The sequence below is a fragment of the Nanorana parkeri genome, unplaced genomic scaffold, assembly GCF_000935625.1.
Source record: "Nanorana parkeri isolate BGI_ZX_2015 unplaced genomic scaffold, ASM93562v1 scaffold50, whole genome shotgun sequence".
NCBI classification, from domain to species: domain Eukaryota; kingdom Metazoa; phylum Chordata; class Amphibia; order Anura; family Dicroglossidae; genus Nanorana; species Nanorana parkeri.
Window position 1 is genome coordinate 865490 of NW_017306318.1, and position 26684 is coordinate 892173.

A 26684-nucleotide genomic window follows, 5' to 3' on the forward strand; every position below is an offset into this window, starting at 1 on the left:
TGGGGGCTAAAAAGTGCATATAGTATCCATATAATAATTTATAGAAACAGGCAATAGAATGTTTGTGCAGAGGCAGCCGTCTGTTTCACATTATGCTAAAACCCAATCTTTTCTTATCAAGTGTAAACTCTACTCAGCCAATAGTTCCCTTATCAACATAAAAACAGATGTTTTCGGATTTTTACAAATCAGCCTGCTTGAAGTTTTTGGGAGAATGACAGTTGTTTACAAATAAAGGTTTTGAGTTAGGATAAGACAAGACATCGCTTCTTTGCTGCCATCCAAAACATCTTGTAGGTCATCCCTGAAATCATTTTCTTACCACATACAGCTGTCAACAAGAAAGCCGCACCTAAACAAAATACGCCCGCTGCTCGTCTTCAGAGATTTGGATGAGAGTGTAAATATGAATCCTTGGAATTTGGTTTACTCGTGTACATTCATAACGATAGCCCAGGAGTTACTTTTGTTTTATCGTCATAGATAATCGAGCACCAAACCTCCATAATTAGAATTCTGGCCTGGGGTTGTTAAACACACAGTGATGTTTTAGATTCGGAATATCTCCAATCAAAAACAAGCAAATCACTGGAGAAGTCAGCAATGCATGCATGATGCGAGATGATGCACTGCTTAGCTGGCCTTTCTCAGACATGGCGATGTAGCTGCACAGGAGTGGACAAAGTCAAATGGAATTCAGGAGCCAGTCTGTCCAATCCAGGAGCCAGCAGGATATTTTAGGAGCCAGCTCCATTGACAGCAACTAGAGAAAACCTCAAAAGTTAGATGCCAGCTGTAATTTTTAGGGAGCATTAGCAACCTGGCTCCTGGGATTTCTCCATCCCTGGTGTAGCATCAGTGGTTCAAGTAAGGTCCAAAGGATAGTGACTTGGTCCAATGACCTCCTGAAGCCCTTCAGCATGTAACACCCATTGGTTTAGTCCGTGTTGCTGTTACTGTCAGGCACAGCAAGAACACCGCACACATTGAACTTGGCTACATGCAGAAAAGCTCACAACAAATGTGCATGTGGTGAAGCTTCAGCACACAATGCAAGAGAATAGTAGGGCAGACTCCTTGCCCATGAATGTGAAGTGGTTGCGTTTACTACAATGTGAGGAATTTGCAGGCCTAAACCTGTATGGCATAAGGAACAAGCGCCACAGAACAAAACAATTAAAACTGGTATTGTCAACTTCTCTGATTACCTTTGCGCATTTGATGGTAAATCCTGCAGCAGAACCGAAGAAAACAAGGCAAATGACCGAGTCTACAAGAAAAGCCAAAAAATCCATACAGTAGATCTAATAATATGCTAACATTTTTATCTGATCAACTCAAGTTTAGACATATCATGGTTTTTTTACATCATTACAAGCTACAGAGATCTTCAAACAAGATGCCATCTGGTAGACTTGTACTGAGAGGATCAGCAAGGCCAATCAAGCTGCATAACCAGTGTATGTAATGAGCAGATGTGACTGCCCCAGGTACATAGACAATAACAACTTATACATGTAAATCCGGTTTTTAAAACATTAGCAGTCATCTCTACAAATCTTTATTGAACAGTTCTTCACCCCAGGGCATGCAAAGAATGAAAGGCATCTTAGCCCATGAAGCAAGGGGACCTGGCTGCCATAACAGCTTTTTGCTTTGATTTGCCAGCCCTGTGCTAACATTGCATTTTGTACAGCATCATGCTCAAATCATCATTGTTCCTTTGTTCACCTCTTTCAAGGGAAGTGGTAGTTGTTTTAAAGCCAAAAATTCAGGTAAACAGCTGCATACACGGTCGCCATACACACTGTACATGTGAACTGTTTTATGCGCAAAAATTATTTGCAACACTTCTAGATAACTCTGCCAGACAGAATGGCAAGGCTGGTGAGCTCACTTTTCTGCACTATAATTAAGCAATACAGCTTGGTCACAAGTCTGACATTTCCAAAAGGAAGGAACAGCAGCAAATCCTAAGGTTTTCCAGATGGCATTATTATGAGAAGAGAATGAAAGCACTGTTCTGTGAAGTAGAGCCTGACTGGACTGACCAACATACCTTTTTTTCATTCTTCTTTGCATCTCAGTGCTACTCTTCTCCTCCAGGATCCTTCAGCCACTTTCAATCTACATGACTAGCATCCAGGGCTGTCCCTACACTATTTGCCTCCTAAGGCCAGGGCAGTTTGTGACAGTGCTGTGAGTGTATGGTTGGTCCCATGGGGGCGGGTTGTTGAGCCGTGCTGTCAGCGGATCTGTCTGGCGTCCTGCTCAGCTCAATGACATCACTGGTTACCAGGTGCTCGGCGGGGACACCAGCCAGAGCATCCCGCTCAACTCCTGTCAACCGGTGACATCAGTAAGCTGGGCAGGAAGCCAGATAAAGCAGCACAGGTTGCTAAGAGCGCTTAGCAACCTAGGACATTGTAGGTGCCCCACTGCTCCCCCCCCACACACACACACACACATACACCTGCTGCCCCAATGAGTCACCAGCCTCAGGCTGCCTTATAGAGACAGCCCTGCTAACATCGCTGTACATCATTGCTTTGCCTTGGCATCCTGAGAGTGACAACAGTGACTTGTTCTCTTCATCAGAGGGGCATGTTACTGGTTGACATTGCAGGAGCACAATTGCAAGGCACTTGTCACTGTGTAGAAGGAAGTCCCTGAGTAAAGACCTTCATGGTAGGATCCCCAGGTATGTGTTAAAGCTTCTATGAGAGTTTAGTGATTGGGTTTAGATCTATTTTAGGTCCAATGTTACAATACAAATGTGAAATGTGTGCTATGGATAAGTAAGTAATACAGTACATACAAAACAGCAATATTAGTTTACCTTTAAGGTCTTGAATCTACAGTTTGAACATCTATTATGCTTAAAAGTGTTGAAAAGGTGAATTTCTATCATTTTTTTTTTTTAACTTAGCGCTTCAAAGGCTGATCAGGACATAAAAGTTCTTGGTAAGAGAGGGGCCCAAGTATAAGTTCTGCACTGGTGCCCTGTGGCTTTCATTTCTGCCTTGGCCTGCAGGCTGCACTCTATTAGATTTTGTGCACAGCATCTGGCACGGTGCTGTTATTAAATCAAGCACAGAGGATTCCATTATCTGGATCAGGTTTGGAGAATTATTCATGGGCTCCGCATGATATGGGATACGTGTCATATATCTTGGGAGTCTGCTTTTTTGGGGGGGTTTTCTAATAAAACCTGGTTACCTTTTATCAATCACAGCTTTCCAGGCTAAGTGATTTCATTTGTTTCTGTAAGAGTCACTGATTCTTACAAAGCACAGAAAATGTCAGAGGTCTAATGAGGGGATATATCAAAGTTGACCTCTAGGCAAACATAGAACTGTTTCAAAGACAACTAGTATAAAATACCTGGATCTGTTTTTATATTAGCCTCCTGTAATCTTCTGTACTTTAGCACTGAGACTGAAAGAGGAGGGCCAGCACAGTATTGCTTTGTACATTGATGGCAGTCTAATGCTGGAAGTAGGACTGCAACTAATGATTATTTTCATAATCAATCAGTTGGCCAATTATTTATTCAATTAAAATCAGATTTTAAAAAATTAAATAAAAATGCCATCCTTAATTTGAAAATGAAATACACAACTGCAGTGTTACAAAGTTTACTTCAGAATAAAACTGCATGCACAATTTTTTGCAATCGCACTGCACTGAAACGCTCAGCATTGCGGTACCGTGCGTTTCAGTGCGGGCGATCACACTGAGGGTGGGAGGCGCATTTGGGGTGCCATTGAAATGAAATGGCATTGCAACGCACCTTCCGCAGCTATTACACCCGCCCACTGCTTGCTGTGCCCTCCTCCCAGCACGGGGGAGAGAGCTATTCAACCAACTAATCGATAATGACAATAGTTGACAACTATTGTCATTAACGATTAAACGGATTATTATCAATCGATTAGTTGGTTGCAGCCCAAGCTAAAAGGAAGGAAGAGAACAGATGATCTCAGTTTGTTATTTGGTCACTGTCCTAGAAGAAGGAGGTAGGTGGGGGGGGTGAGTCCTTAACTGCACTGCAATTTAGGGACCTGGCTTTGCTGATTGACAGGGTTATCTGGATCAATCCACTGTCTGAACATAATTAAAAACAGCTAGTAGAGTTCCGATATGTGTAGCTGTGTGCTTGCAGTTCAGCTTTAGAGAAGTACTCTGGGAAAAATCAGAAACATACCCTTGCACTGCAAGGGATAGAGGGTTCATTTTGTCTACGAGACTCAAATAAAGCAGATTTACTTACCTTGACCCGGCTGGCTGTTAGACCCGTCCCCGCAGCGGTTTTTCTTTATTTAATTTGTTAGTGCTTTTATCTTTCTTAACACTTTCCCCCTTTAGTTTACACTTTACTGTTGTGTCTCTTTGGGTCCTCCCACATTTTTAAGTTTTACCAGTTGAACATCTTCCAACTAACTGAGATGGGAAAGAGGGACACCTTTCGGTGCAAAAATGTTTCAGGCAAAAGGCACGCCCCTGCCGAAACCTCAGTCATAATTTCATCCGTTCAAAAAATAGGCAGCCTAAGTATTTTTTACAGGCTAAAGATAGATTTTGCTTTAGACTATATGTAAATCTATGTAAATCCCATTACCAGGATGCCATAGAAGCTTTAACATGTTAACATCATCTTAAAAGTCATTTTCATTTAATAGTACCTGGTGACCCTGGCATGGAAGTCCCTGTTCAGCCACATCCCATTGTAGAGTGACAACATGCCCCTGTCTCTAGCAGAAGTCTGTGAACCCATCACACTCCTAACAGTCTGGTCCCTTAAACATAGGCCGGTGCTGCGGTCATAAACAGATGGCGACGTCACAAGTATGAAAATGAGAAGACACCGGTACTCCAAAGCTGCTGAAGAATACGTCTTTTTATTGACACATTTGCATATAACCACAACAAAAAAATGTTTGTGATTATATGCACATGCGCAGTATGAAAACTGATGTTGCCCAAAAAAAGTCCCAGCACAATATTCTGGGTGGATTCCACACGTTATGCCTGTAGTAGTAGCCGCAAACGTGCGGAATCCGCGAATATGTTAAAATTTGTGCCACGCGGAAAGCACAAACTCTATGTGTGAATGTATATAAGCCTGAGAACTTCCAGGATGGCATGCAGCGGCTTCTACATCAAACAGCGAGTATTTTTTACTGCAAGAATGGAGCATATTTACTTTTTATGTGTGAACACTTATCCTTTAGGGCTGTTTCCCATCAGAATCCTTGAGCTGCGTTGGGCAGTGTTGTCCAAACACAGGAACAGCGTCACGCCCTATGACTTCAGTAGGACACGGTTACATTTTTGCACACTGCTTTCCTACACGATGTAACACATCGCAATCTACTGCGGCGCACAAGAATTACATAAGAGGTTTAGGAAAGAAAAAAGCAGGCAATGCAAAACATTTTAACAACACACTGCAGCACACGGAGATGCTTGTCCACAACGCATATCAGCACACACTTGTTTTGTGCACCATAATGTGCACAGTGTGTGGATGAGCCCCTAAAGGGGATCTCTTGCTTCTTAAGGGTTAAAACATAAGTGTACTTTTAGGCTAGGTTCACAACTAGGTGACTCCTGACCGTGCGGCAATCCACGCGGTTTTGTGCACAATTGCCGTGCGGTCGGGAATCGCCAAGGTGTGAACCGGTCGTGCTGTGGGTGCCACTATTTTCTAGTGGCACCCCAGTCGCGCCGGGCGGATCGTGCGGTTTCCTGGCGCGATTCCGCCCATGCAAGTGAACAGGTGAAACAAAGAAAAGCCGTGCATCGTGGGTCGCAAAAAAGGGTACTTGTAGCTCTTTTTTTTTTTAGCGATTGTCGCGCGGCAATCGCTGTGCGCACTAGCACACAATCGCACGTCTCGAGTGTCATGCAGGTGTGAACCTAGCCTTAACCAAAGGGCACTTATCCTTTTTGCCCCTTGCTGTGACCTAAACAATCCCACTTTTCCCCTCTGCAGATCCATACTTAGATGGGCATGGTTCATGGTAAAGTGTATGCCGGGGTGCTGCGCTTGGTTGTGTGTGATCCACCTTTTAATTGGTCTTTAAGTTGTGTGAAAATGTGAAAATATCACAAACTAAATACAGTGCCAGTGATCAAATCCTAATTGCGGCTGTATACTGAAAATACAAGTCGAAAAAAGGAAGGTAAATGTGTTAGTGAATAAAAATTGAATAAAAATTAAATATTATTAAATATTAAGTTAAAAATGTAAATATCGCAAAATATGTGTAGCATATGTAAATAAAATATTGTCGTGTGAAAACAAGTTATATTGTGAATAATAAATAAATAAAATCTGGTTGAAAATTATTCCATCTGGCAATCAAAAATTAGAAAATAAAATATGAATAAAAGTGGAATAAAAACTAATTGTATGGCCATACAATTCGTTTTTATTCCACTTTTATTCATATTTTTATTCACAATATAACTTGTTTTCACACGACAATATTTTATTTACATATGCTACACATATTTTGCGATATTTACATTTTTAACGTAATATTTAATAATATTTAATTTTTAATCACGAACACATTTACCTTCCTTTTTTCGACTTGTATTTTCAGTATACAGCCGCAATTAGGATTTGATCACTGGCACTGTATTTAGTTTGTGATATTTTCACATTTCCACACAACTTAAAGACCAATTAAAAGGTGGATCACACACAACCAAGCGCAGCACACCGGCTTACACTTGATTACGTTGATAGATATTGCTGCAGCTGGTTAATTTTTGTAAATATATCCTAGCGCAACTACCCTGGTTACAATGGTGCATGGTAAGCCTTTATTCAGTGGATAGTTTGTAATTCTATATGAACATGGGTGCAGCCATATTTATTCAGATTGTGCCTTGCCAATCCCAATTTCCCATTGCAAGTCTGAAGTCTCAAATGATTGGTAGCACGAGACCAGGTGATGTAGGTTGTTGAGCAGTTTTTCTATGGACTTTAACCTCAAAATAAAAAAAAAATGTTTTGCTTATGTTGAAATGTGTGAAATCAGAGATTTAAAAGAAGAACAGAACAGTCTGAATCCAACACTTAGCATTTCTGCATTAATGATAGGCAACACACCCTGCTATAGCTATAACCATAATTAAGCAAGGAATGCAAGGATTAGCTACAGATGAAGACTCAATTTCTTTAATTTACTTATAGATCACAATCTCCTCTATGTCTGGAATGCTACATACTTGCTGTGTTATATTCCAGCTCCCTTAAATGATACACAACGTGTTTCCTAATTAAGGTGGTGCATGTACCTTTCACACCCACCATCCTGTACAGAACACACACGTGGAAGTGATGGATGAAGCAGCTTCTGCAGAGGAACACGGAACACAGCACACGTGAAAACTACGCCCATTTACTCTAAGCCGATCTCCAGTGTGAGAGATCAATGGGAATTACTGATACTGACACAGATGTGAGTCTGGACTCTGCTGCTCAGCCAGCAGGGCATGATGCTGAAATTGCTGCAGGCTGTCCAGACACCACCGGTCATAGCTGGAGTAGTCTGGAACCTAAAAGAAAAATTCCACAAAATCACTGTTTGCATATAAAACTCACCACCTACTATAACCCCCATGGCATTTCAGAGAAGACACAACCCTTGTACAAAAAAAAAAAAATAGCTTTTGGGGGTTCTCATGCCTTTATCTGCAACATGCAGGAATTAAAAAAAGAAAAATAACTATTTGTCTACCTGGTCTAAATCAGGAACACAAAATAGCTGCACCTTCCCAATGAAGCAGCAGAAATTCATGCCACGGTTGGCCCTGTTGACACCCCTCTATCCGAGCACTCTAAAAATGTCTGGCCCTATAGTGTCTACATACAATTAGATGCAGGTACAGTCTGAGCATTCGGCGGCAGCAGCAGATTTGTCCTTCCATGTTGTTAAATGTGGATGGAGGAATCAGTTACTTTTTTCTGTTCAACCCCAAGGATAAACAAATTAATTTATTGGTGTAGGGCCAGACTGTAATCCAGCATGAAACTTTGCTTCTGTGTCTGAGTTTCCTTTAATAAAGATCGGTCACTGCTGCTTTTTCTTTCCTAGTGCAGGGTCTTGTATCCGCCCCCTCCCGAAGTTTTTTTTGCAGACAGCCTGTAGTTGGGGAGGTTTGCTGAGTCCCTCCCACCACTCTGCTCTTTGAGGTCACTGCTTCTTTTACAAGGTAATTCCTGCCTGGGTTGAGAAAGGCACTTGGTGCGCACAAAGTTACTTTGTGGCTATTGAGGAACATATTTAAATAAAAAGTTTTCGTGCCTGGTGTTAAGCTTTGATTATCCTGATCTTATTTACACATTGTCAGAAAGTCACTCCCCTTCATCTGACATATTTTCTGCTCTTTGTCAAATGAGGTTTCATAATCTAAATACAGGATATATATGAACTGCCTCCAAATGAAAAATCTTTAAGCTCACTTGGTGTTTCTGGCCGCAGGCAACTTAGCAGGATACCACATGCCGATATTCCGTAGTGTTAGCGTAACCAGATATGTGGAGCTAAACTGAGAAAAAGTCACTCAAATCCAAGTGAAACAATACGATGTATTATGAACACAATACGAGTGACCAATAACAAAAACAGTAACCTATTAAAATCCAAGTGAACACAAGAAAAAAAAAAGTGTACAAACCAGAGGGGAAAAAATCAAGTGAAGCAGATTCAGGCAGGGGTACAAGGAACAATGGGTAGGACAGGTCAGGAATGGGGCCAGAACAGGTATTAGGTACAGGTAGCAGGTTCAGGGGTAACAGGTTCAAGGAACAGTAGATAGTATACACAGTATACACTGTAGTATACACAGGCACAAAGATAAAATACTGAGGCATCATGGTACTTCCGAGCTGGAGCTAAATACCCTCCTAGCAGCCAGCATCAGGAGGAGACCAATATCTGAAATCTGCTGACTGATAGGAGACTCCTGCTGGTGGACACTGGAACTACATCGTTCAGGTCCAAGGACCACAGGGCCACCAGCAGGAGTTCTGGTTCCTAACACAACCACGGTCTTATCCTCAACAAAAGCACCTACCATATGTTAAGGTTTTACATATTCTTAACAAGCAGGAAAAAGGGTGGTAAAACAAGCAACCACTGACCTCTGTAGCTGCATGTACTCTGAAGTAATCCATCTACAAAGATCACAACAGAGACTCAAGTCTTTTTTAGTGGGTTTCAAACAGCTTAGAAACACCTGCTGTGTGTTTACATTAGAAGGCTTGCAGGGTGCAAAGATTCTGCTCTCCATAGAAAACCACTGGATAGGAGATATGATTTTGGTGCATCTGTTTTCAACATTCACCTCTGTAGTTGTAGGCATTGTGGAGAAATGCCGCTTCAAAGTTTAAAAGCATTTTGGGGTTTGTTCACAATACGTAAATATTTTATTATACATAGTCTGGGTGCAGGTGCACATTGAGCACAAGAGATGACAGCCATAAGAGGCCGGATCAGGTGATAATCTCATCTTTGTGGAAGCCCCAGACCAAGATAGAAATTATATGTTTAGGTCAAAAGGTCTGTCACACTTGGTATTACTCTGCCCTGAAATAAGCATCGGCTAGCACAGCTCATTTTCCTCACTCCATTCACATAAACCCGAGTGTTCAGCTAAGACACCAGCCGAGCTGAATGCTTATCTGCCTGCCAGGTAATCGTGATGTCGAAAGACATTTGGAGTTTTGGACTGTGCACTCACAATCAACCAGCCTTAAAAGTCTTTGGGTGGCTTCATGAAGTCTCTATTGTGCCTCTACCAAGAACACTCACATCACAAAGCTTTGTAAGGTTGGGTCACTACAGCCCAGATTTGATTCTTAGTTTTTGAACATTCCGTCCAGGTTCTGAAGTCTACGTGTACATGTTTAAAGAACCACTAGAACATTTTAGGTAAAAATCTAACTTTTTCCTACCTGGCCAATAAAAAAAAAAAAACATTCCTAAGCTCCCCTTTTGTGATGTAAAGATCACACGGTCTCTAGCTACTGCCCAGATAGCAAGGATAACTTGGTACAAACGTGTGGTAGGGTGAAATTGTAATTTTGTTAACTTGCTGCACATATTCCTGGCAAGTTGCAGCACAAGTTCTAGTTGACGCTTTTTTTGCTTGGCAAGTCTACAGCAAGAGTCCTGCAGGTCTTAGCAAGAGCTCTGCAAGCTCGCTGGTCTGGAGACTTGCAATGCAGACTTGCTGTAATTGTGCAACAAAATTGTGAAGCTTGGCAAGTCTGCAATAGTTTACCAAGTCATTTTCATTTTCAAACTTGCAGCTCAATTGCTTCCTATCTGGGTGAAAGCATTGTAACCAGAATCACTTCAGCTATGACAGTACATATCCCAAGGGGTTAAATACAATCTAAGACACGTATTTTAATTGAACTAGAGAACACAGAATTGTGACCTCCTCATGTTTTCTGGTAGTTGGAGATCATACCACTTATATAGCTTTGACATTGCTTGTCTGCATATCGAAGTAGAGTTCATATGTGGTATATTTGATCTGGAGATGACACAAGGATGTACACGTTGAAGGGGGTAACATTCACTGCAGGCAACAATATAACCCCTCAGTAACATCCAATAACATTATAATCCTCAGCATAGTGCTTATTCTGATTTACAGTGGTTTATGTTATGCATTGGTAGACCTTATGTGGATAATTACAGACTATACAAAACATTAAAATTAGGATCTGTGGCAAATGGTACAGGCTAGGCTTGAGGCTTGCCAGCATTAGTTAGGTAGGTTAAGTTAACAAAATTGGAGCCAAGAAATACACTGCCTAGCCGAAAGAAGAAGAAAAAAAGTCACTACCTGGATTTAGCTAAACGATTTCTGATGGCACATTGGGCATATTCCAAGATGACAATGCCTGGCTCGAATTGACATTCGGGCTCAAATTGTATAAGAGTGGTTCAGGGAGCATGAGACATCATTTTCACACATGGATTGGCCACCACAGAGTCCAAATCTTAACATCCCAAATCTTTGGGATGTTCTGGAGAAGACTTTACGCAATGGTCTGACTCTATCATCACTACAAGATCTGGGTGTAATTCTGGACAGAAATAATGTCGCGGTCCAACATAATATTAGAGTGTGTGACTATTTTGGCCAGGCAGTGTATGTTGCAATATTAATAAGCTTAGGCCCTTTCCTGCTTTCACCTGAAGCTGAACTTCAGAAAACAGCTAAATACACAGATTGAATAAATATATGGAAGGCCGTTTTACCAGCCAAAAGATTTGTTAGTCCATCCAATATAAAGGCGGTGTTATCCCAATTTGGCTGCAAAAACAGCAATACACTGAAGCCAAAAGGTTTTTTTTTAGTTTTGATCGGGTGGAGGGGGATTGGAACACCTATCAGGCTTTTATTACTGTCTGTGTCCCTGATAGGGAGATTCACCCTCTTTATATGTCCTGGTGACCAATATCACTGAAAATAAAAGAAATCCCAAATTTTGAGTTGTCATCAGAACAGGAATAGGTGGGAAATCTTCCAATGGGGACACTAGTTCTGGTGACTTTGCTGGCCACCAGGGAGTTCCCTCTCTTTGGAGTGATTTCCTCTAATTCCTGTTGTGGCTGCTGGACAGGAAATGAAGGAAATTTTCCCCAATGGGGCAAAGATGGCAAACAATCCTGACGGTGGTTATAGCCCTCTCTTATTCTATCCACAACATAAAAAGTTTTGTCTTCAGTTCTACTTTGAATCATCCAGGATGTATGCACAGGCACTTCCATTTCTAGATTGAAAGTTCAGCTTCCACTTTGTCAGCCTTGCCTGTGCACTCCTGAGTTGAACTACAAGCAGCTGATCCAATGCACAGTGCCCTGGCACATTATGCCATAGTTAAGGAAAATTGCCATCTCTATGCGCAAGCGCGCACACATCCACAGGAAGTTCACAGCGCAGGGCGAGAAACATGAACAAAGCACCACACTAATGTTGCATTGTGCTTCCATATTATAATTGATTTGCTAAAAGAAACAGTTAAAAAGTAGAATTGCAAGTCCTTGTACTGTAAATCCAATCAAGATGCATTGGAAAATGAAAATCCTATTATATATATATATATATACACACACACACACACACACACACACACACACACACACATACATACATACACAACCATTCCAGGCAAGTTCCAACTTCTTACTACGTGTTAGCCAAGCACGTTTCACTAGACCTGGGGTGTTAAGAATAGTCTGATGAATGGGGTACACTTGACACAATATCAGCGCTCAGCTTAGAAAACTGCCAATCTTACTCAGGACCCGCTAGGTCAGGTTATCAGTTTGTCACGGGAGATCTTACAAAGTAACTAGATCAGACCAAAAAGTGTCAGGGACAACAGACAGTCCAACAATGTGCTTCCCTCAGGAACAAGGTGAGGCCATTGAGCAGAGACATATTACCTGATGAATGTATAACAATGAAAAGATGAATGTATTTTCCCTGATCTTAAGTCGCAGCACATCCTCTCCTGTTACAACATCAGCATTGTAATAGGAATACATACTAGAGTTGTTTTTCATAATGCAATCAAAGATTATTTGGAAGAATCCCTTTTATGTAGTGAGTGCTGCCTTCCATCTGTCCATCACTTCCATCAACTTCCTGGATTCCCAATGTGCTTTGCATCTTTTTCCCTGTTGCTTGATATTATGCAATCTCCATTTCTCAGACTACCTATCCCATCATGCATTGCTTCCAGCAAGCAATGAGAACGTTACATTGAGGGAAAATCAGATGTTGAGTTGTAGGAAGTTCAGACGTTAGGAACTTCAGACGTTGAGTTGTAGTTCAGACGGCAGGCTCTATGAGAGTTGTGAAACAAGGAAGTGCAAGCAAGCAAGCAAGCAAAGTCTGAACTCTCCCCATTGGGCAAATGTAATACTTCCAACGCCTGCACATAGAGAATAGTACAAAATGTCAAGGGAAATGGTTTACAAAATGTATTATTAAATTTACCTTCTATAATCAGAACCAGAATGTCAGAGTGAAAAAATATATAGTTGCTTTACTTACAGTAACAAAGTAGAACTAAAACCTAAACTTTTTTTGGGATAGAATAAGGGAGATTAATAACCCCATTCAGCTTATTTATTTTTTTGCCAACTGTGTCCCACTTGGGGAGGATTGTCCTTTACTTCCTGTTCAATAACCAAAACAGGAAGCAAGAGAAATCTCTCTAAAGTGATGGAACTCCCTAGTGGTCAGCAGAGTCACTAGTGTCCCCATTAGAAAATTTCCCATCTATTCCTGTTCTGGTGACGACTCAAAATGTGGGCTTTTCTTTCACTTTCAGGACAGACTGGGAGGGTGAATCTCCTTAAAAGGGACACAGACAGCAAAAAAAAATTCCCAGGTCTTCTGATCCCTCTCCTCTCTAGCCTAAACTAAAACAAGGTTTTGGCTTTAGTTGCACTTTAAAGTTTTTATGTTGATTACAAAGCATTACCAGAACTGTAACAAACCATCTGTTGTAGACTCAGTCCAAGTATTACATTCCTGAGATAAGAATAGAATATATTATATACATGGAGATCTAGTTATCATGGGAACGATCTTTAAAGTGTATTTCCACTTTTGAAGTCAAATTGGGATAAAAGATACTTCATATTTGTCACATGCTCCTGTTCACACAGAATAACTTACAAATATTTTAGAAATCCTGCTTCCATTCTTTTAACTTGCTTAAAAAAAAACCCTAGCCCCCCTATGTAAGTGTAAATATACTTTAAGAAAGGGGGCTGGGGAGGTAATTTTTACCATAATTAACCCTGTGTGTAGTGTACTGGCAGATCTCATTATCAGTTGTAAACTAGATTTGAACACTGTCCAAATGGGTTAAAAATCAGGACACATTGCATGTTAAAATCAGAGGAACCTCATTGTGTCCCCAGTCTTTCTATAGGGACAGACTCCCTATAAAAATGCTGCATGCACTATTTTTTCTGTCCGTACCGCCGATTGCACTGCGGCTAGAGGGCGTATCAGCAGAGCCATTGAGTTCAATGCATCGCCACCCTCCCTCCTGCCCTAAAACAAAGTAACGTACTGAGGCTGGTTTGAACTAGCCCTTACAGCCCATGGCTAGAAATATTTAGGAAAAAAAAAAAGATAGATCGGGTCACTTTACGGTTGGCTGGCCATGCAGCGCAATATGAACACACACACATGTACTGGGATTTAAACATTTTGGCACAGTATTAACTCCACTTCAAACGAATTGCTGTACCCATCAGCCGCACTCTAGACATAAACCTGGGAACTGTCACAGGATATCCATCACTTCATAAAATTCCTCTGGAAAATGAAATGGCATCCTCCTTTGTACATTGCTCTCCCTCTCACCGTCAATGAGAATTCTAGCACCAGACACACAGCGAGGCACTAAAGCCGACTTAATAACTTTCCATGTTCTGGCTAAGAAAATAAGCTTCAGGAAAGGCTACATTAAATGTGATGATATATGGTGCAGCCAGAGTTATAAGCACTAGCTAGACTCAGATGGAGCTAAATGAGCTCAAGAGACATTTATGGGAGTGGAAATGATCCATTCACTTCAATGTAATATGTGCTTCCAACTTTAACACTAAACTCACTGAATGTAATGCAATCCGGGAAACATTGTAACTGCAAATGTAATAAATACAGATATGCATATCCCTGTGTGTGTTGTAAAGTAGTCACCGCTCCAAGCTCAGTCTCGTGATAGATTATCTCAATACAAATTAGTAAATTAAACATGAGATTGTAGTCCATCACGGGAGCGGGCTTGGAGTGATGACTACTTCATAACACACACAGGGACCATGGGGGAGAAAAGTAGCCAACCTCCAGAAGGAAGGACAGTGTCAGCACCAATTCAGAGATGATTTGAGGTTCTACAGCTGACTGATACACACAAAAAAATACATTTGTGTTAATAGTTAAGGTACTTGAATGGATTTCTAAGATTTAACTCCTGAGTTTAGTGTCACTTTAAGCATTCAGTATTTGTTTCTTACATTGCATCCAAATGTTCTTAGCAGTGGCCTTTTACGTTTCATAGCTATAATTGTAGCGCATAATAATGATGATGAAGGTAAAATGATGATAAAGGTGAAATTGAGCAAATCCGGCATGACGTTGCAACATGAACAATCCTGATTAAGGAGGAAGGAGTTAAAAAGAAAATTGTGTATCCATGTCCTCTTTCAGAGAACCCTGCTGTTTTATGATCTACACACATATAAGGAATGTGTTGCTGGCAGGCAGCAGTAGAGAATTACTATATAATTAGTAAGCAAACTAAAGGACCCCCAAAGGAGCTGCATTCAGGAGCCTCGACCTTGTAAATTTAAGTAAAACTTTCCTTAACAAAAAAACAATAATAATAAAAATTAGACTGACAACATGAATTAAATGCAGGAAGCATCAGATGAATCAGCACTACCTACACATTTAATGCCTCCTTGAGCATTCTCTGAGTCTGAAAACCTAGGAGCTCTGCAATGCAAATGCAGCATTTGCTGGTCTGGCACGTCCGTAGTGGTACTTTAAAGTGATGGGTAGGCTCTAGAAACCATAGCATGGCAGGAGAGGGTATGGATTAACCCTTGACCTTGCTTTGCAATGTCAATATTTGCATAACAGAGCACCCCTGGTTTCTGGACTCCCAGAAAAAGCATCGATAGGCACGAGCTAAGGGTTTCAGTTTTCACATTGTTGCTAAACATTATTTCTAAGGAAAGGCTTACTTTAGGAGGGGGGCTTAAATTCAGGAAACTTTAATTTGCAGATGTGCTTTGTGATTTTAGATAGAGGGGACTGGGAGAGGCTGTGCTTCTTTTGCATGCTTTCCGTTCACCACCTCACTGCTCCATTTGCCTAAGGATGAGCAGTGACATATCTAGTACTTCCAGGTATGGAGTGTATGGGACTCCCTTCACTTCCTGCCACAGGACAGTACGGGGGCTTGGTGACTGGCCACTCAGGAACCCTGGCAGTCACATGGGGGTGGGGAAAGAGTCCTCAGTCCTGGGTAAACTTCAAATTCCAACTAGGCACTTACACAGTGTTTTCCCTCATCACTCCAAATAAAGTACGGGGAGCAAAGAAATAAGGGCTGCGGGGTACATTATTTAAATGAATCTGTTGCTTTGCCCTTCACAATAAAAGCACAGGTTCATGTTAAGGTTGTGTACAAATATAGAACACCGGAAGCTACAGTAAGTCAGGTGGCAGGTCACGGACATCCATCCTCATTTGTTTTTTGCCACTCATATATTGGCTTCAAAGCTGGCACAATTTCCTTGCAAATAGATCTGAGTTCCAACTGGCTGCTTTCCCCCCTTGTGTGTTGACAATTACACACTAATGATGCGGTTATACGCCCAGCTTTATGATATCGTGCTGTAATTGCTGCAATAAAACCAAGAGCTATGGAAATAAAATTCTTCCTTCGGCACATAAACAGAGCCCAATAAAATCACGTATCTGCCCTCTAACTTATTTCTTTGTTTCATAAAACACAAAAAGGAAACCAAACCTAAAATCCGGAGCCTACAAAAAACTGCTAATAGAAAATCAGATTCGAGAGAGATAAAAATTACTTTTCTCAAAGCAACACAGGGTATTATCTAGAAAAACAGATCATCACCATGGATTGCTCCCTTCCATTGAGCCACTTGACAATACTTGCAAATTAGCAAATTACCAATATAACTTTATCATAGTTACCAAAAACAATTGGAGGGGACACTTTATAGCGACAGGAAAAAATGGTGGAACGCTGGTGGAATGTTTTATTGCACTTACATTGTTCACAAATTGTTTTAGCCAGTGCCAATAAGGGGGGGGGGGAGGGGGGTTGGGTTAGGTTTAAGCAATTAATTGGTAGGTTTAAGCAATTATTTTGTGCCCATTAATCCTTCATGGTTCATGTGAATGGGGGCATGTTCTTTTCTCACACTTTCATGCTAAAAAGGATCCTTTTTCTCATCACTATCTCTCCCAACTTTATGAGATTAGTAGGGAGGACACTTGTTAGCATCAGCTATGTACGCAAAGGACACACCACCGCAGTGCCCTCCAGTTACATGGCCACACATAATTATTACACAAAAAATTATTGGTTAAACCCACAAGTGCTTTTTTCTCATTATTACTGTTTCTTTGTCCTGGCTTTTCTGCAGGGAGGGAGATTAAAGGGGAACTATGAGGTGAGCGATTTTCATTCATCCTCATAGTTAGAGCCGACCTGTGACAAAGAAGCTGTCATAGGTCGTCTATCGATCGGGAAGTGAGCAGAAACATGCACCAATCCGCTCACTTCCCGATCGTCTCCCTGCAGTGAGCGGTGACTGTCAGTCACTGCTCACTGCAAGGATTTCCTGGCTCTGCCTCTAGATAGGCAGAGCCTGCTGTCAAATCAGCCTGTTGGGTGGATCTCCACAGTATTGTCGGGATCCGTCCCGGCTGTGGCAGTCTCAGTATATCGCGGGCTGAGCTTTTGGTCACAGGAGGACGTTAGTATTATGTCCTCCCATGACCCTAAAGAGAACTATGGGGAAAAACACTAACCCCGTAGTTCTCTTTTAATAAGTTAGGAGGTACAGCTTCCATGAATGGGATTCGGTTTTCCAGGACAATCTACATATGCTCTATTGAATTAAGATCTGGAGGACAAGTCAACACCTCAAACCCATTGTTGTGTTTCTCAAAACATTCTTAAACCTTTTTCTGCAGTGTGGCAGGGCACATTATCTTGCTGAAAGAGGCCACTACCACCATGCAATATTGTTTCCATTAACCAGTTGACATCCGCGGTGTTAAACCCCCTTCCCATCCAGGCCATTTTTCAGTATTCAGCGCTGCGGTACTTTGACTGACATTGAAATTAATTTTATACCCTTTTTTGGGGACAGATAGAGCTTTCTTTTGGTGGTATTTATTCACCACTGGGGGTTTTATTTTTTTACTATATTAAGGAAAAATTACCGAAATTTAAAAAAAAAAACAGTTTCCCCTATATTAAATGATAAAACATTTATTATTACCCAATTTTTTGGTAAAATATAAAAGATGGGGTCACGTCGGGTAAAAAGACACTAAACATGTCAAGCCTTAAAATTGCGTGCGCGCGCGAAACCTCAAAAAACGATAATACCCAAAATTGGCCATAGGCGACGCTTTAAAAGCTGTTACCGCTCATCAGTTTAGTGTTATCAGTGATTGATGGCCCTAAAATGATTGCTCTCACTGCGACGTTCGCGGCGATATGTAACATGTGTAGCGCAATTGTAATTTTTGCGCGCTGGGGCACCGGACGCGTATTTACGTTTATAGGCGCGTAAACGTGGGGGTGGGGGAGTTAAACATTTTGGGGGGGTTTTTTCCCCTTTTTTTATATGTGACTTTTATTTTATTTTACTTTTTTATGTGTTACTTTTATTTTTTTTTATTTATATTTATTTTTTTGCACTTATTGTTATTGCTATTATATAGGGGGATAACAATCCCCCTATATAATAGCAAAGGCACACTGACAGGTCCTCTTTATGGAGACATTAGGGGTCTCTAGGACGCGAACGAGCACATATAGACGATCGGCGGGCTATGGAGCCGCTAATCGCCTATATGTGAAACACCCGGTAACGGGTGTGTGCAATAGTCAGGTCTTTTCTGCCTGTGCGTGCCCACTAGGGGGCGCGCGCGAGCAGAAAAAAATTGCCGTCTGGAGACGGCAACCCGCAAATGCTGCAGTGCCGTCCGTCCGTTTTTTTACTACGGGCGGACGGCAAGTGGTTAAGGGGTGTACTTGGTCAGCAACAATGTTTAGGTAGGTGGAACATTTCAAAGTAACATCTACATGAATGGCACGACTCAAGGTTTCCCAACAGAACCTTGCCCAAAGCATAACACTGCCTCCACCGGCTTCCCATAGTGCATCCTGTTGCCATCTCTTCCCCAAGGAAGCGATGCACACACCTGGCCCATCCACACGATTTAAAAGAAAATGTGATTCACCTTCCTCCACATACATACGGATAGATATATCTATATCTATAGATATAGATATATCTATATAGATATATAGATATATATCTATATATTTTTTTTTCACCTCTTTAACCCATGACATAATTAATGGAAACATTTTTTACAGGGTATAACAGGTGTGACATTTACACTCCTGGGTAACAGGGCAGCTCCTGGAGGAGCATGTTTTTAGATTGTGGTCACATTGTTCATCTGATGTACAGATAAGATTAAAGGAGAATACTGTGATAGGAATAACGTTCACCTGTGAGATACATGGTCACCAGGGTGACAGGCCAGCCGGTTGTTACATGTTACACATTAAAAAAAAGGAATAAAAAAACCGGCAATTTTTGCTGTATTCTAAAGAGGAACGTAGGCATTCACTCTATAAGTTCCTCCCTTCCGTGCCAACTTTAGTGCCATTTTTGCCTTCGTAATTTGCTCCCCCAACGTCTTCAAAACAGCCTTTTTAGGCTTAAATATGTGTCTAGCAGACCTCCTAGTGTCCCCATGCCTGCCCACCACCATCAAACAGCCTCTATGGGGCCCAATTTGCACATTTTGTTCCCATCAGGTGCTTTTTGCATTCCCATACAGCTCTATAAGAATGAAAATCCTGCTTAAAGCAGGCCAAATGCTCATCAGAAGGAGGTCAAATGCACACGTCAATGAATTGTGAAGCAGCTCAGAAGTGCCTCAAACTGATGCTATGAACACAAGCCTAAAAGAATGTCGACACAGACTCTCAGAGTGTCTAGCAGTCATTCTAGCAATACCCTGCCTTCTCACCCCTTCAGTGGGGAGACCTCTAATGCCTAGACTTGAAATAATCGTGTGCTTGCCTGCCCACACCTTCATGGGAGACACCATCTCTAAGCCTTGCCCACCCATCACCTTTAGGAAGACCTTCAGGAAGCGATATAGAAGGTGTCATGTCAATTACTACAGTAAGGGCTCATATTGGTGGTGTTTGGGCTTATGTCGATGGAAGCAGTTTGACATAATTTGTGTATGCTTCTGAGGCTATTCTGAATTCAGTGGCACCTGCAATTGACCTCCTTCTGACCAACATTTTTCAAATAGGTTTTGCATTCCTATAGACTTGTAAGGGAATGAAAAACCAGACTGATGCAAACAAAAAGCTCATCAACACAGACCCTAAGGCTTTCTTGTGCACCAAAAGCATAACTGCTTAACACAGCAAGTGCAAATCTTTAATAGCAAACAGTGATTTGAAGCAATAAAATAGACCATCTAAGTGTGCCAAAAGAATCCAATTTCCTACAATAGGAGACCTGTAGGGTGAATGATCTAGAATCCAGCTAACTGTCACACATGCGCACAGGAGTCCATACCCCCAAACGTTCGGAGATGAGGAACACCTTCCAGCTCATTCCAGCATGTACTTAGGCAATGGACACACTCCTGCTATGCCCCCAGTTATGGACCATTAATAATTTATAAGCCAAAATTAATTAACTAAATCCAGAATTGTTTTTTGGGTCACCATTACTTTTCCTTATACTGAATTTTCAAAATGGCAAACACAATAATAAGAGATAAGGTTTTAGTGCAGAATAACACTTTTAGTAGTTAAAGAACTATGGGATGAATGAAATACACTCATCCCCACAGTTAGAGCCGACGTGTGACACTAAAGCTATCACATATCGGCTCTATTGATCAAGAATGGAGTGATCACAAACTGCTGATTGCGGAGTTCCCAATCTTCTCCCTGCAGAGAGCAGTGATGATCAGTTACGGCTCCCCGCAGGGATTTCCCCCTCCCCGTTCTGTTCCTCCAGCACTCATTGTAGGGAGGTGAGGGGACGGGCATAGATGGCTCTGCATCTAGAGAGAGCCAGCTGTCAGGCAGCGGAGTGGATTCTGACAATATTGTCCGAATCCTTCCTGGCTGCAGCACGGCTCCATCAATAGCTCGCTATATACAGAGTTTTGGGTCACAGGAGGACATTAGTAAATGTCCTCCTGTGACCCTAAAGAGAACTACTGCCAAAAACGTTTGCCCATAGTTCTCTTTTAAATACAGATATCTGTACATCAGACCAAAAAAGATGATGGACTACTTAGGTAGTGAAATGAGGAACAGATGGGAGATATGGTTAATTCACCCGAGCACCAAGGCATGCTGAGAATGTACACTGAGCTGTGCATTCGTAGCTCAGTGTACATTCTAAAGAGGTTTGTGTGCAGGCAGGTAAGAAGCGTTTATTGCAGAAGTAACATATGTCTATTCTGCAAATAAAGAAATTGTTTGCAATGTTTTTGCTAAACCTAAAAGTTCCACTTGTAAAAAGGAAGCCCCAATCTCACACATCACATGCTTTAAAAGGGAGAACTATGGGATTAGGACTTTTCCCCATAGTTCTCCTTAGGGTGGCGGGAGGACACAAACTAGCGTCGACCCGTCACCCTAAGCTCAGTATACCGCGAGCTGCAGTGGCTGGATCCGCCCAGCTGCGTGAGTGACAGCTGGCTCTGCCTATTTAGAGGCAGAGCCAGCTGTACCCGCCCCCTCCCCCGTCCGTTCCGCCAGTCAGCGCTGGAGGATCGGAGGGGGGAATCCAGTCCCTCCCCTGTCACGGCAGAGAGCCGTGGCAGGATCGAGAAGTGAGCGAATGCCGGTATGCGTTCGCTCACTTCCTGATCTACTGAGCCGACCTGTGACAGTCTCATTGTCACAGGTCGGCTAGAACTATGAGGTGAGTGAAAAGCACTCACCTCATAGTTCTCCTTTAAGATTCCGGATCACAAACTTGCAAAGATACGGATGCAACATGAAACCTTCCACAAAGCACCCAATCAACAACTGTCAAGATGTGTACACCAACATTAGCAGGTATAGACTCACCATGCTGGAGGTAGAGCAACTGACAGAATCTACCCAGCACAGATTTTTTATTAAAAAGGAAGGAAGGCGAAAGAGAGCGAGAGCGAGAGCGAGATCTGCAAACTAACAATAAAATAAAAATTAATACAAATAAAATAAAACTAGTAAAAATCAGAAAATTATTTAGAGTTTATCCTAAACATATTCAAAAGGCAGAAATACATTTTAATAAGACACTTCCAAATGCAATAGCCCCATAGGAACCAGATTTTAAATATCATTCATTCAATGCCGTGCTATATGTCGCTGTTCTTTGCCTTGCTAAATGAGCCTTCATTTTTAAAAGGATTGCCTTGCCTTCGTCAATATGTTTCTTTCATCGGTGAGCTAGAACCCCAGACTCTCCAGAGATTATACGGACGGTAAATCACTTAGCAAGCTGATTTCCCAGCATATGTTACAATGCATAATACACATCCGCATCACAGGCAATAAGATTAGGCTTTATTTGTCTGTAAATGCATTATGTATAATCAGAGGCTCAACAGGGCCAGCCACAATTGTGCTTACAGAACAATTTAAATGCAAAACAAATTAAAACACACAGCGCCCTCTCCTAGTGTATTAACATTTATTAATTAGAGAAATAAAAATGGACATAAAAACTACTCACATAAGAGGTGAAATGGACCAAGCAATAGGATACAGAGCAGGTCCCCAGAAAAGACTAAATAGCTGACGCCTTTTCGGGGGAGCTTCCCCCTTCCTCAGAGCTCTGTATTCAGGGGAGTTAAGATGTAAATACAGTACAGAAATTAATTTAGGTTGCAGGCGTGTATGATATATGTTCAAAAGTCGTTAGTTGGGTGGAAGACATTCTATTACAAATCAGAGAAGTGGCCCAATGTCTGAGCTGTAAATAGCAGAAGTATTCCGCAGATGGGGCATGGTGGTTATCCTGGATATGTGACCCAACTACAGAGTACTTTTCCAGTCAATAGATTGTATAAATATTTGAAGTTATCTGACGTCCACCACCCAAACGCTCCTGGCGACTCCAGGCCCGGGACAAACAGGGGGTTACCCAGAATGGGAAGCAAAGGAAGAGGAGGAGAGATGTATTTGCTATAATATTTGATGGTATCCCAAATCTCAAGGGTATGGCTCATAAAGGGGCTCATGGTCTTAGGAGATAACCAGAACGGAAGCCATGGAAGAGCCCTAAGTGAAACTGAAGTACAATAAAGAGCTTTCGATGTCTGTCCAAAGCGGGCCTGGGAGGATAGAACTGGGTTGGTCAGAAGGGTAATTTGAGCAGCTTGGTAATATTTGGAAGAATTAGGAAGACCCTCTCCGTGGAGCAAAAATAGTCAAATCTAGAGATACGTGGTCTTTTATAACACCATACAAAATCCATAACAAGGTTCAGAAACACACAGACGCAGAAACCTGGGATTGCGACTGGGAGGGTGCAAAAAAATACAAAAGTTCAGGAAGGAGTCATTTTGATGGTGTTCAATCTATCTATCCAAGACAAATTATGACATAACCAGGAAGATAACAAATCCTTAAGATGCCGAAATAAAAGGTAAGTAATTAGTCTTATATAATGAGTCCTAGTCTCTGGTTAGGTGAATGCCTAGCAACTCTAGTTGGGATTCCTGCCATGTAAAAGAAAAATTATTACGGAGAGATTCCACTGTGTTGAATGCTAGAGAGATATTGAGAGCTGAGGATTTCTCCTTATTAATGGTCAAGCCAGGTATCAATGCGAAGGATCGAAGGATAGAAAATAAATAGGGTAAGGTTACATGAGGTTGGGAAATTGTGACCACTACAGAAGTTTGGGAGAGAAGAGCTGCCACAATGCAATAAAACCCACATGTAGCTTTTACATGATAAGCAACTGGTATTTAGGTTTAAGGGTCCACTAAACAACTCTTGAACCTCATGCAAACAGTAATGGAGGAGAAGAATGGCATCATACTTGTAACGATCTCGGCTGCGCTCCGCAGTAGAACGCAAGCAGGAAGTAAATCCGCCGATGCGCTCCAGCGTGGAACGCATCGGCTCTCTGACGCGGGTAGCTCCGTCCACACTCCTTCCCCTTAAAAGGCCGGAAGAGAGATCAGTATGGCGTTCTACTATTGCGAGTGAACGCCAGCTGACACCTGGATCTGGATCATAGGACGTGTGAGCCGCAAGGACCCCCCACTTACTCTGATCTACTTGGACATCTAAATAGCAAGAACTGACTAGTCTGGGACATCCTGTCCACAGTCTAGTGCTCACTTGGGAGATTGTATTGACTTTATTCACATGCTGAATGGACTTCCTCATTTGAATCCTGAGTCTCATCAGTTAAAGGGGAATTGTTACTATATCTTGTGTTGATACTCCGGTACTGGAAGCCACTTATTATTTGTTCCTTCTCCTTCCTCACCTATACTGTTGCACCCTGGTATGCTGAAATAACCTGGGGCAACGCTGTGTGACGCCTGTAGCTCGCCCCCGATACCGTACCCTCAAACACACTTCTCCTAAATTCAGCAACTCCGCAGCTGAGATTCATATAACCATACCTAGTCGTTATAATACTTTTGATCCACCAGTTGTCATAACGGCAAACTATGCTCCAAGCTAAATGTGCTAGACAGCTACTAGTACATTCCGTACATCCCCTCCATCAGTAGTCTGTATATAATATATGTATCACTTTACAGGTGACATTGATGATCGTTTTTCCACGAGCTTATCACCACCCCCCAAAAATATTATAACACATCCCCTGGGTGCCCAAATCTCAAGCATGTTTTAGGGAGCACAAAAAATTTTGGCAAGCGCTCTGAATATTAAGCATGCTTTTCCAGAAGAGGCTCCCTTTCCAGAAGGCAATAGTGTTCATTGCATCACATGCCAAACGTGCCTTTTCTTGCAGCTATAAAACATCAGAGGGCAAGCATCTCAGATGATCTTTTCGGGGCTATGCATGGATTCCCATTCTCATGAGTGTATATCCAAACTCTGGCCCCAAAATAATGAAACACGGCTTTGAAGATGTATAGAGCTACACAAGAGTTTAAAAGTCTCTCGGGAAGGGGCTCAGACTACTAGACACTGTCAGCTCATCCACACATTGAAGACCAGTTATCCTAAAACATAAATAAATAGTTACCTATGTAAATGGCTAGAGTGCCGATACTATTCACAGCTACATAAGTAAAATTACCCTTGCATATGACGTATGAATATAGTACTAAAGATCAGCACCTCTAACATTTAAAAAAAAGTCCATTCTCAATAGAAAACCCTTATAAAACCAAGAGCTGTACACAAAACAGAGCTATACAGACTTTAAATCACTTGTAATAGATAGACCAAAATAGCAGGAGCAAATAAGTCTCCTTATACTCAGACCATACGATATATTGTACAACAGGCATAAACCCACTGTACTAAGCTGAATTAAATATGATGAACATGTTATAGAATTAATATAGCATGCTATGAATATACTATTTTACCTAACCAGGCAACTACATGTTTCAACCCAACTGGGTCTTTTTCCAGTCAAAGGAGGAAAAGCTTGAACATACTTTATTATAAAAGAACTTTAACCCCTGGGTGCTGTTATATAGCGCATCCGCATGGAAAACACATAATAGCAAACTCACAGTAATCATAAAACAGTCTCATAAACCACACATCATCTAATAATAAACAACAAAGGATGGTCCATACAAATGTGGTGTATAAACACAGCTATCCATATAACATATCAAATAAATCATAAACCCAAAATATAATTCAAAACTAAAGCAACTTACCATGAGAAGAGATGCTATGATATCAGATGAACAAGCTTACATCCCATCAATGGTTAAGACCCTGTGAGATGAGTGTATGGAGCTCATAAATCTAACAGGTCTCCCAATATAAAAGTTTATTTCTCCTGTCTCCACCTCTGACATCAGGCATAATTTTTTCTATTACCTGAAAACTTTAACCTTGTAGGACTTCTGACATGTTCTCCTTGAAATGTTTTGACACATTAGAAGGGTAATTAAACTTAGTTCTTAAAATGCCTGACAAGTGTTTTCACCGGCTCTCTTTTTAAAAGGCCTTGTAGTTGATCCCACGTTACATTTCAAACATGTTGCCAGATAATTAGTGTTGCAATTAGAATAAGAGTTTAATATTGCTCCTTCATTACAATAGATACACATTCCTGACCGACCTCAATAAAACCACAACAACTTATAAGTCTCCTAACAGTTTAGCCATGCCTGATTATACTGGCAACAAACTAGGGTTTAGCATGCTACCTAGAATAGGTGCTCTTCCAAAAAACAAATCTGCATATTTTAATAAATGGGATTTCTATAAACGTTGTTCAGAAGATGGGGACTGAAACATCCTCTCGCCTCATTGATGTTTATTATGCAAAACTCTTCCGTTAGTGATGATTTAGCCCCTATTATTTTGTGTGCCCTATTTAATCCATTTCCCCACATCTATCAATAGGACATAAAAACTCTCAGAATGAAAAGTATCCTCACTGGAACAATTAGGTCAGATACAAGCCAATTCACCAATATCAAAAGCTTTGGTGCAGTGCTTTGGATGACAGCTCTCTGCTCTCAAGAGGGTTACCAGCTGTCAATTTTCTGTAAGACTTAGTAGAAACTATAACTCTATCAGCATCTCCCACTAATGAAAATTAAAGATA

At 41.4% G+C, this 26684-nt stretch overlaps 1 protein-coding gene across 3 annotated transcripts in view; it reads right to left on the minus strand.

The window, feature by feature from the left end:
• Window positions 1-26684, minus strand: part of EDN3 (endothelin 3) — an 80423-nt gene that overhangs the window by 36628 nt on the left and 17111 nt on the right. For 2 of the 3 annotated variants that reach the window (XM_018574539.1, XM_018574526.1), the window contains exon 3: window positions 25981-25987. The exons of the other annotated variant lie outside the window; for it this stretch is intronic. In XM_018574539.1, the coding sequence (XP_018430041.1) occupies window positions 25981-25987 (7 nt within the window). The remainder of the gene's footprint in view (window positions 1-25980; window positions 25988-26684) is intronic. 3 annotated transcript variants of the gene reach the window in all.